The 12,469-nt window shown below is 34.1% G+C and overlaps 2 protein-coding genes across 2 annotated transcripts; one reads left to right on the plus strand and one right to left on the minus strand.

Moving 5' to 3' along the window:
* Positions 1-659: 659 nt before the first annotated feature.
* On the minus strand, positions 660-2,467 carry LOC111997359 (receptor like protein 29). The gene has a single exon (XM_024029443.2). It carries the CDS (start codon positions 2,210-2,212, stop codon positions 788-790), a length of 1,425 nt encoding a protein of 474 aa, XP_023885211.1. The 5' UTR covers positions 2,213-2,467; the 3' UTR covers positions 660-787.
* An 8,500-nt stretch (positions 2,468-10,967) lies between these two features.
* On the plus strand, positions 10,968-12,008 carry LOC111997339 (uncharacterized). The gene has a single exon (XM_024029414.2). The coding sequence runs from the start codon at positions 11,052-11,054 to the stop codon at positions 11,715-11,717; it is 666 nt and encodes a 221-aa protein (XP_023885182.1). The 5' UTR covers positions 10,968-11,051; the 3' UTR covers positions 11,718-12,008.
* The last annotated feature ends 461 nt before the right edge of the window (positions 12,009-12,469 follow it).

Genomic DNA, 12,469 nt, shown 5'->3' on the forward strand with positions numbered 1-12,469 from the left:
AAGTATCGATTAAAAAAATTGAAAGTTAAATTATTTGAAATAAAATAAAAATAAAAAGTAGTGTGAACCTTACAAATAATACATAAAAGAATTTTACTAACTGACACATATATTAGTAAAATATATTAAGAAAATTTTTATAAAAAATGAAAAAAATGATTACCTTTCTTTACAACTTATATAATTTTTCATAAAAAAATTCTTAAAATAAATTACATAATAATAATAATAATAACCCTGTTTAATCGGTGAAATCCGAACTATCCGCGAGCTTTGCAGGTAGAGGTAATATTGAGATTGTGACACAACCCTTGATCTGTGCACTACTGTTATGATATGATTTTGAGGTTCTCTCTCCCTCTCCTACAAAAGTACTGAAGCATATCCTTGGGAAGGGTGAATGGTCCTTTAAGAGAACACCCGACACTTCTACTTTTCTCTGCTGCTATGGATGGATGGCAACATTAGTTGATTAGACTTGAGATTTATGAGATTCGCTTTTCTTGGTAGATACCAAAAAGTCCTCAAAAGGGGTTTTGGTCCTTAGTTTTTTCTCACTTATGAAAAAGTTCACCATGTTTCCGAAACATGTTTCTTTCCTCTCACACATGCGGTCCCAATTCTTCAACCATTGATTAATGCCTATCGGTAAATTGCATTAACTTATCAATGTATATCTCAAACGTACAAAGAAAATGACTCGTGAATGTAAACTGAAACAAAAACTAGTGACTGACTTGACTCTCATATAGAATTAACACTTAGTTACAGTCCCACGTTAAGAAAATCATGAAACAAACAACAAAAGACTAGAAGCTAAAGTAAGTGAAATGAGCTTTTGATTCATATGTAGTGGAGCAATTGAACTCATCTTGTCGTGGTACCAAGATGGCTTCATCCTCTCATCATCATCTGGTTGTTTATCAGACACGGTTTTGTCATTTTTGGGTCCTGTTGTATTCAAACAAACAGGAGCTTCGAGATATGCAGAAGTGTTCTGCTTTTTGTACATCTGGTTGCTTGTGCAGAGCCCAGAATTGCCTCTAATATCCAGCCTCTTCCCAAGCTTGTCAATGAACTCCTCTGAGAGTTGTACCTGCCCACTTAGCTGATTGTAGCTTAAGTTTAGCTGATCAAGATTTGGAAGTGCCCCTAAATTTGGAGGAACTGTCCCAGTGAGATTGTTGTTGTCTAGATTAAGAGCAGTGAGATTTTCCAATGTAGCTGTAGAGTTGGGTATTGGGCCTGTAAGCCCACACCCAGAGAAGCTCAGTGATTTGAGATTCCTAAGCGTCCCTATAGACAAAGGTATACTTGTCTTTATAGGGTTGTGATCAACTAGTAGATACTCCAAATGCTCTAAACCTGAGAGTGTTTCAGGGATAGGCCCATTAAGAAGATTATGGCTCAAATCAAGCAAGGCCAACCTGTTGAGCTTCCCTACATCTGGTGGAATCATTCCCACAAGCCTGTTTGAGCTCAAGTCAATCTTTTGTAGAACATGAAGCTGACCAAGAGAACTAGGCACATTCCCTTCAATTCCATTCCAACTCAGGTCTAATATGGTCAAACTCTCTAGCCCTCCAATTTCTCCTGGGATTTCACCCATTATATTGTTGTAACTCAAATCAAGTTGCTCTAAATTGACCATTCCACCAATTTTGCTGGGGATTTCTCCCTGTAGGTTGTTTTGGGCTAGGTTCAGGACCCTTAAGCTGGTAATTTCTGACATACTAGAAGGAATTTCTCCTGAGAGGGTTGGATTGGATACAAGAGCTAGATGTTCTAAGGAAGAGAATGCACCAAAAAATAAAGTCGGAGAAAGAGTAAGTGGAGAAGTTACAAAACAGTTGAATAAAGATAGGGTCTTCAGATAAGGTAGTTTGAGAAGGGATTCTGATAGATTAGCAGATGATTTACAAGGTGGGGTTAGAATATCAGGGCCAATGTGGATCTTAGTGACATGAAAGACTGGAGGGTCTTGACCTATCTCACATTGCACACCAGGCCATGGAGTGTCAGTACATGGCTGTGGGTGCACTTGGGCCCAGCCAGGGTCCTCTAAAAGAGCACCCATAACTTCAAATAGCCCCAGAAGTTCATCCTCTTCCATCACCAATATCTCACCCCCATTTGAATTACTGTTTTGTTCTGCAATCACCTCCCCTGCCAAAACAAGCAACCCTACAAACAAAAGACACACACAAGCCATGAAAGAAAGGTCAGAAAACTGAGAGATGAAAGCCCAACAAAAACCCCACAACAACAAATTTATGGGAAGTTGTAGTAGCTAATGCTATATAATATCTAAAACCAAAGGGTACAAGTTCTGCTTTCTTTCTCACAAGCTTTCTCGAATGTTATTATGGCAAAGAGGACGAAAGTAAAGGAATATCTATGCAGGAGCTCATGCTCATCTTTATGTCAGGGTCAAGGCTGCATTGAGCCTAAAAGTTGTCGCCCTTTGCTCCCCACAATTGCAAGGGTAAGTATGACAGCGTTGTCTTGCATGAAAAATGGTGTGAGATGAGAGAAGGGAAACGGTTACCATAAGTAGAAATGATTGTCAGGCATGGTCAAATTGGGGATTTCAAAGAAGTGTAACATGACGGGACATATATCTATCTTCTCAGTATCTCTCTCTGGCCAACAAAACAGAACAATGATGCTTTTTCAGTCTTACAGACTACACATTGTTCTCTCCCTCTCTCTGATTGAATGAAGCGTGAAGACCACCCTACTGGAATCTCAGCCACTAATTTCGTCAATTGCCAAATATTCCACTACGTATTTCAAATTTTCAACTCTCAATCCAACTCTCATATTTTGGCCGTTTCAAAAATGTCAAAATTACACGTTATTTTATAAATGAATTATTTTATAAATAAAAAAAGTAATACTAGCAGTGGATTAGATGAGAACCAATAAAAATTAATTATAATAAAAATTTATAAAAATTTTATTTAATAGTTTGTAACTATAGTGTTATTTAATTGTGTTCATATATATAAATTTGCTCAAAAAGCTAATTGATTCTAGCTAAAAGTTCAAGTATTGTCTAAAGCTCAGCATCGATCTTGGCATGAGTTTAGATTAACATTGATAAGAAATTTAGATTTTTTAATGATTTTATGTGAAATTAAATCAGCTTGATTAATTAATCAATTATATATCCAATTCAATTTTGGTTAATTACCACAAATTAAAGCACATCATCAAATAAAATAATAAATCAATAGTCACACAAATGACACAACATGTAGTTACAATGTGAAAAACCTATGAATGCATACTCAAGGAAAATCACTATCTAACCCCAATGAAAGTATTACAATTTACAACTAAAATATACTCATATTCCTAGCTAGCTGCTACCCAGTGTTATGTATAGATGTGATTCCACAATTTGCTCCAAACTACTTGGAATATTCTAATGTCAAATTTTTTTCTTGTCTCCATGATATCAAGAACCACCTTAAAGTTTTCTACTCCACTTTCAAAATACTAAGTATGTGTTTGGATTCAAGTATGCATTTCTGCGTTTACAAGTTTTGCGTTTTTTTTTTTTTTTTTTTTTTAGCGTGTGAACAGTAACATCACATGGATTTACTGTGCAGAGACAAAATGCACTGTTCATGCACTATTTACGAGTCCCACGACACTATTCATATATTTAAAAATTATTTTGTTACAGTGTTTTCAGTTTTCAGTTTCAATAAAAATAATGAGTATCCAAATGGAGCCTAAGATTGGTTATTGTGGCTTCAACTTTGATCACCAACCAAAAAACTATTTCTAGAATTCACTTTTGTGTGCTCCTAGTTTGTGGTGAAAATAATAACTAGGGGTTTCTTTGACATTAATGGATATATGTTTCAAAACCTTGTTGCAGTCAACTATAAGTGTCCTAATGAACTTATGCATTGAGGATCAAAAATTTGATCTTGATTGATTGAAAAAAGATCAAGGGTCAATCGAAATTCATGTGATTTCATTTTCTTGAGCTAAGTCTTGGACTTAAACTTGTACTTGATATTTTACACTTACAACTCACAACAAAATACATTGATATAGATTTACCAACACCAAACCTAGCAAGCATTTTACCGGCTTGCTAATATTAATTTGCTAAAAATAGGTAAAAGTATAGTTATATCTAACAAAAAGTAAGGTTTTAAAAAAGTTATATATTCAAATAAACTAAAAAGTTAAAAAAAAAAAAAAATCCAAATGCACACCTAGTACCCATTTGGGTACTGCGTTTTGCATCCACGTCTGGGTGCAAAACGCGTTTCCATGTTTTTTTTTTTGGTGCTGCTTGCAGCCGCAAAGGCTGACTTTTCAACTGTGAACAGTGCATTCGTGCACTGTTCACAGACTCACAAATATAACTTTTCAGCAATTTTTTCATTAAAAATAGGTCCCACAATACTATTCACACATTTAAAAATTATTTTGCTACAATGATTTCAGTTTTTAGTTTTCAACTGTATCCAAACGGACCCCTAATTTAATAGACTAGACCAAATTAATGCTAGGAAAGTTACATTCGACAATCATTTTGTACTCTTGCCGTGCGACAAGAAAAATTGAATTTTTGAATTATCTTAGACAACTTAAAGTTATGACATATGAGTATTCTTTTAAATACTCTCAAAACTATAACAAAATTTAGGCTAAAATATAGTTTACACCCTTTAAATTTGGGCTCACTCTAAATATGCCCCCTGCCATTTAAAATTTGCATAATGATATTAATGTGCCTTTTTTGTTATGGTTTAGTAACATTTTCGCTGTTAAATTGACCAAAAGAAGATAACATTTTTTTTTTTTATATGTTCAAAATGATCATTTTTGGGTGGATTAACGAAAAGATTCTAGATGATGTTGATGGAAAGGGCACATCAATGATAATATTGTAATACTTAAGGGTGTAAATTACAAATTTCATAGTCAAAGAAACCGATTTAGAAAGAATGACCCTAAACTTGAAGGGTTATATAGTATTTTAGCCTAAAATTAAATAAAAATTCCTTAATGCCATCAGTAGCAAGGCATAAACTTTAGGTGAAAAATCTATCTGGCTTGTGATGGTTTTTGTATCAAGGGTCTGTTTGGATATCGCTTATTGTTGAAAACTAAAAACTGAAAACACTATAGCAAAATAATTTTTAAATGTGTGAATAGTACTGTGAGACCAAATTTTAAAGAAAAATTTGCTGAAATCCGTACTTGCGGGTTCTGTGAACAGTACACGAGACCCACACAAAAATCGCCACACAGAAAACTTTCATTTTTAGTGCAATCCAAACGTAGGCCAAAGCATGGTTTCCAAATAATGATTGGTGGTTCTTTGCAAGAGTATTGAGAAAGCATGGTTCATTTGGAAGCCATTCTTGGGGATCTTGCACAAGAATGGTTAAGTTCTATTTGTGAAAGGTTGGACATTACTGTGGCAGACACATTGAACTTGAAGAATTCTTTGGTAGATCATGTAGATGTGACCTTACAGAAGACTGAAGAGCTGGCTACATCATTGGACATGAAAACTGATATTGTCAAAAGGGCAACATGATGCTTTAAAATTTACTTTTGTTGAAAGGTGCAATTTATAGGTTTCTTAGTGGTAGAGAAGTGTCCACAAAGGTAAAAGTTTCGAGGCTATTAATGTGCTACATGGGGAAAAGATGACTATATCTTATCAGGTATACCAAATTTTGGCCGAGTACTTAAGTGGAACAAGATCCAAACGCTAATAGAAAAAACATTTCTTTGTGGAATGCCTTAAAGAAGGATTGAAGGAATTGTTCCTTCTTTGCAACGCTGCTTGCGTGCGTTGTTAGAGACTCCTAGCTTGAAAAATATAAAACGCACTAAAACTGTGAGATTATGTGAAATAGTTCAGTTATTTGATGTTGGACATCAAGTAGATGTTAGAGGAAGACAAGTTATTCAACTTTTTATTGATCGGGTTTGCAGTTTTGGGGATAAATGGAATTACAAATGCAAGTGGTTTGTTGTTTTCCACTTCAATGCATGCAGAAAATGATTTGATTGATTTCAGACGTTAGAATTCATTTGAGATTGGTGATCCTAATTTAAGCCTAATTCAATGGACATTTGTTGGAGGGTTGAGAAATTTGTTGGTTTGATTTTTGTTCAAGTTGGGTTGAACTCATCACTTTATTTTCTGATCTTGTTTAACATGGGTGCTACTCACAATTTCGTCACTAAGAAAATGTTTGCTACACTTGGGGTTCAAGTCAACAAGTGTCAAAGCAAAGTGAAGGTAATAAAATCACAACTACAAACAAATTATGGTATTGCTTATCAGGGACGGAACCAGAATTCGAAGTTGAGGGGGGCCAAAGTATAAACCCAAAATTTTTTATAAAAATCAAAACTAACATCTACTCAAGCTTTGTTGAATTTCATCACGTTCATTAACATTATAATCTCATATTTTCACAATTTGGATTGAACATTAATTTAATCGGTGGTAATTTTTTGGAATTTTGTTTGAAATTTTCACAAATTGGGACATCAACACTAGAGGCAATGCTGCATTATTAGCTTCAAATTATTTGTAATTTTTTCTCTTTAAAAAAATCAAATATTATAGATAATTTTCCCATCATCAACAATTCAAGTAAAAGTTTCATTATTTCCATATTATATAGCTCTGTCGTTTCAAAATTTAGTCCAAAAAATAAACCAAACAAACATACCCCACAAGCTACAACAACATTAATGTTAATAAAATATTTTCTAAAACTAGTTAATAATTCATAAAAATGAACCTATAAACAAGCATTACTATCCACTGCACACATTTGATCATAGTTTTTACGGGCTTCATATTTTGGATCAATATGCATTGGGCAAAAGAATGTTGCAGTTTTCTTTTTAGTTTTCATGCGTTAAAATGTAAATATTTTGAAGGAAGGGAGCCAAAAATATATTTTTTGTATATAGTGCTATATTTTTTTTTTTTTCATTTTTTTTTTGTGGGGGGGGGCCATGGCCCCCTCTGCCCTAACGTGGGTCCGCCTCTGTTGCTTATGAAATGCAATTTTGAGTTAGAAATTTGCTTGGTAATGTTGATTTCTTTGTGGTTTGGTTAGAGGATTTTGAAGCCATATTGGGTATTGACTTCTTGATTAGTGAGCGAAGGCAGTAATCCAATCATTTTCTTCGTGGAATGATGATCATGGATGAAAAGTATCCTTGTTTTGTGTCTGCACATTGAATGGGGAATTTGGGACAGGAAAGCAAAAGTGAAGGAGCTTATGTTATGGTGATTGATAATGTGTTCACAAATGAGACCCTACCAATGAGGATGTTCGGCGTTTTCAATGGGGTGATTTGTTAGACCCTTGATCTTCGAGATGGGTGATTTCATGTGGTGGCACCTTGCACCTATGCCAACCACACTAGCCTATAGGCATGCCATAGACTGAGGAAATTGTTTTCGGCAGCAAGAAGTTGTGATGTCCCTTCTTCTGTTGCATGCTTGCATAAGTTGGCTATCTTGGCATAGTGATCGTGGTTCTGTGATTATGTTGGAATCGTGATCATGACCTTGTAAGTTACACACGAGTGTATCTTTTGTAGGCAATATGTGTAGTGGTGTGTCCTAGAGGGCATGGCAGTTTGCAGGCTAATATGCAATGACTGTGCTATTAATGTACAGCACAGGGTTGGACTGCCTTAGTGAGTGGCATGTTCTGTTAATATAGGAAAAGCAGGATTGGGTTGCGGTTTGCTTGACAAAAAGTGACTAGGTTGCATATAGGGGGTGATTATGTTGAACTGCTGTGTGTGGCCACCTTTTAAGGTGGCACGGGCATGAACTAAGCCCTCTATTTAGTGTTTGTTTGAAAATAACTTATTTAATTTTTTTCTGAAAATTTTTTGTTAAAAGTATACTAAAGTATATTTATACTTAGAAAAACAGAGAAATATTGAGATTTTAAAAAACTGTACATAAAAATTAAAAGCTAAAAGTTAATGCTAACTTGCTTTTAGTATGTATGAACCATAGCTAAGTAAAGTATAAGGTAGTTTGCTTGGACTATCAAGAGGAAACGCAATGCATATTTGTTATGTAGGAGGCAATATCATGGTAGAGTAATTACCAAGTAGTTAGTTATCAGATTTAGTCTTGTTGATTCTAAGACAGTTAGCAGTTGTATCCAAAGGGAAGTCCCAGATGGCAGTTATCAAGTAATTGCTATTGACGAATATTTCCTGCATGTGATCCTTTTAAAGATGTTCAGGGTGTGGTCTATGGTATGTGAAAAAGAAAAAAACATAGTGTGTTGTGGGATAACAGTTTTTGTGTGTACTTTGTAGCCTCGAAGGTTGATTTTGATTAAGGCATATATATCCCAAGAGAGTGTTGGTATTTTCTTGTAAATTCATACAAACTGTTGTTTAGTTCTTTTGTTTGACTATTAAATTGTTGCCCGAGAGCCATATAGTAAGGTTTAGTTAAGTGTAATCATAGTACAGAAATTTTGGTTTTAAAAAAAATGTTGTGACAAGAAGTTTGATGCATACAATATTCAAGAATTTACAACTTGGTTCCTGCAAGAACTAAAATAACACAAATTGATTTGATGAAAGCTGTAGCTTGCGAAAATTCTTCACAAATAGGTCGTATTTCAACTTCAAGCAAACGTTTAAAAGATTTTTTTTTTCTTCTGAGGAAAGATAATAATTTTTTAGATAACAATGATTATCATTTTTTTAAGCATGTATGTATTAGTCAAAAAATATTTAATCGTAACCTGAGTCAAAAAACACGGTGATTTCCATTAAATTTTTCATCAATCATATGATCCTTATGCCTTGTAAAATAATAATATTTGAACCAAAATCATGAATCCAAAATTTGGACCATAAATCATGGCATTCCTTCCGTTATCAGAGCTATATACTAACCCCGCACACGAAACACGTCTTTGTCTAGATCGCTGTCTTTGGAGTATTCCTCTTGTTATTACAAATATAAATATGATTAATGGGTTGGTAATAATTGATTCTTAAAATAAAAGGGTTAATAATAATCAAATAGGATACGCAATCGTATCAATGTATCATGCAAGAGTGAGCGAAAAGCAACCAATCAGAAAGTGCCACCATTGTTTTCGTGTTGCACCCCATGAGTTTTTGTTCCCTGAACATGTAATATATAGAAAATAAAGAGAGCAAGCCAGAGACACTGGACAGGGAGATCAAGCAAGATTTTTCTGTTTTTCAATACACCCACAGGATAGAAAAGTGAGTTTCGGACACAAGCAAAAAGACCAGACTAATGAGATGATTTCTCAATATTATATGTGTGTATAAATACATAAATTATTGTATGATGACGAAAATTTAATTTTCCATGTCTCAGAAATCTTAAAAGAGTTATGTCAACATCTTTGATCACCCATTCACGTGGCAACAATCAAGCTTGATTTAGCTGGGACCAAACACTTGGCAGCTATGCACAAGAGTTCCACTAATTAATTGTTGGTCCCAATTTTACGTAGAGTGATATATGTAAGACCATGTGTAAGACTGTGATTTAAAGCGAAGCACCGGCCCCCAACCCCATCATAATAAGCCTAAGATCAGGGAGGTTTTGCAAGACTTTCATAGAAGATATCATCCACTTATTTTGCATTATTGGATTTTGATATAATCATGACTGGAAACACTTGTAGAGACAAAGACACGCCATGAGAGCTAGAGCTCATCTTAGTTGGTAATCATCTTCAAACCTTTAATCAATGAGTAAAAGACTACACAGAAAACTCTTAGCTATACATAGTTATATACTTCATAATCACCACTTAGGTGTTTATGTGATCTAAGAATGATGTTTTTAACCTCATAGAGTACATCTATGTTAGATGATCATAGCCACAATTATTTTGATCCAAGGAGCACGTTTTTTCTAATATTTAAATTCACACTGTTTATTTGTTCCTAGTATTTCTCAATTATCAATAGTTGATACATAAATTTGAGTACGGGAAAAAGCGTGTTTCTAGCATTACTTGATCATTATAAAAAAATGGTTTTGCATGACAAGTACTCATCCCTATTGCGTGGGTCTTACTCTTAAGAGTTAGGAGTACTAATTAGGAGTCTTAATGTATATGTTTCAAGGAATAATTAACAGTTGATCCATAATTAGGGGAAACCGTAAGTGGCATATCAGGGTGACAGCACAAAATGTTAATGAAATGCACGACTGCCCCGTGTCGATCATCATGCTGCCGTGTTGTGATGACTTGGCATTTGCTCTTTGTCTTACTTTAAGATTTGGCTTATTTAGCTGTCAACTCTGGCTCAATAGACAAGCTATTACCACAATTCTTTTGGCAGTTTCCAATCTTCCATGTAATATTTAGGCTTTTATACTCTTATACTCGTTTTATCATATCCCTTTTTTTTTCTCCCACTTATATGTGTTAAAATGTAGATATTTTGTTTATTAATTATAAATTATTGATATGAAATAATAGATATAAGGAAGTGTGAAAAAATATTTTTCTCTAATATAATTAGATTTGATATAATTTAAAACTATAACGCTGGTTATGTGATAATTGATTTTATTATCAAATTAGGGCATTAATTGATTTCTTTTTAATGTAGATGTACACAAGATATGAATTTAATCTAAATTTTTTATTCAATCACAAATTTTTTTACTAATTTAATTAATTAAATCTAATTAAAAATTACAACATTGTTCTTGAGAAGCTACTGAAATAGCTAAATTTTTTCTGCCAATAGCCATTATCAAAACCAAAACATAAAAAAAGTTGGTGAGGACATGGTAGTAAATTCGGAGTTTAGAAGAGGGGATATTTGTAATTGAAGTCATTCAATTATTAGGCACCCTAATCACCCCTATATAATTCTTCTTCGTACTTCCAACAACTTCAAATTTACAAACCAAAAAATTCCCCTAGCAAATAAGCTCTAACTACTAAGCCCCACTTACCCCACAAACCCTCTAGTCTTAACCTCTTCCTTTTCTTCTAAACATGGCCAAAACACCACCAAATCTAGTGGAAGATTCAATCAAACCGTACAATTCTTCCAAAGATTATCCTCAAAAAGCCCAGGGTTTGTCTTTCTATGCCTCTCTTTTCTCCATTTTTATTTACATTTCTGTCTTATATATCTTCAACTTGTCTCCTTCCGCTCTCTTTTACAACACCAAGTTTTGGTTTTTCCTTTCCAACACTCTCATACTCATCATTGCCGTGGACTATGGAGCCTATTCCTCATCCAATGAGAAACAAGACCTTTACCAAGAGTACGTGATGCGTACCCAAGTGAAAAATTTTCCATCCTTCGTTTCACAAAACCCGGAAACTCCTAAGCAAAAGGTCGATAATTTTCAAGAAAAGAAAGTAGTACATGTTTTTCCTAGAAGAGACTTGCAAGTTGTTATCAAAAGTGAATCCGAAAAGCCTAGTGAAGATTTACGAGAAAAGATTAAAGCAAAAACTTATCGTCGAAGTAAGTCGGAGCAAGCCAAAAAGGTGGTGATAGATGAGAGCAAAAACATTATTATAAGGAGTTCAGAGACTGAAAACAACGAAGAAAATGAGTTTTCAACTATGTCGGATGAGGAACTGAACAGAAGAGTAGAGGAGTTTATTCAGAGGTTTAACAGAGAAATTCGACTTCAATCCACTAGCTAGAAACTTCAGCCAAAGTTTCAAAAAAATAAAACTTACAAATATGAATGTAGATATTAAGGTAGGAAAACACAGCTTGCTGCGTTTTTGTAATGTTGTTGTTTGTGTCTCTTTCCCTTCTCTTTACTTGTCTTTTACTTTGTTTTTTTTTGTTTTTGTTTTGTTTTTTTGTTTTTTGTTTTTTTTTTTCCTGAATGGTTAGCGTAAACAACGATTCGGACTTTTGCATGTAGAAATATCTCGCTCTATGTAAAAATTTTCTGCCTTTTTTTTGTCGTCGTTGTTGTTGTACATGTCCTGACTTTACAGAAATTAATTTTTTTTTTCTTATGCTAAGAGACTAGTAGATTTAACCAGCACATGCTAGAAATATACTTGAACACCAATAAGCGGAATTTATCCTTACGTATTCTCTATTCTACATCATCCGTCATCCATTTTCATTTCAAAATAAAGATTAATAGAAATTGTGTACATAGCGTTGTGTGATCATAATGTACATTAATGAGTGTAAGAGAATAATTTTTCTCAGAATATTTAACGTTTAAGGGAAAATTTTTAGATGCCATGAACAAATTTAAAGAAATTAATAGCACCACTACAAAAAGATCGTCTTGTCCCAGCGTTTTTCCAAACCACTGTAATAGATAAGCCTATACCAGTGCTTTTTGAAAACGTTAGTATAAGAAATCCTATTACGGTAGTTCAAAACCGGCGCTTTTCAAAGCGTTGCAATAGTAGGCCTATAGCGGCGT

Source organism: Quercus suber, unplaced genomic scaffold (assembly GCF_002906115.3).
Source record: "Quercus suber isolate HL8 unplaced genomic scaffold, Cork oak 2.0 scaffold_483, whole genome shotgun sequence".
Taxonomy (NCBI): domain Eukaryota; kingdom Viridiplantae; phylum Streptophyta; class Magnoliopsida; order Fagales; family Fagaceae; genus Quercus; species Quercus suber.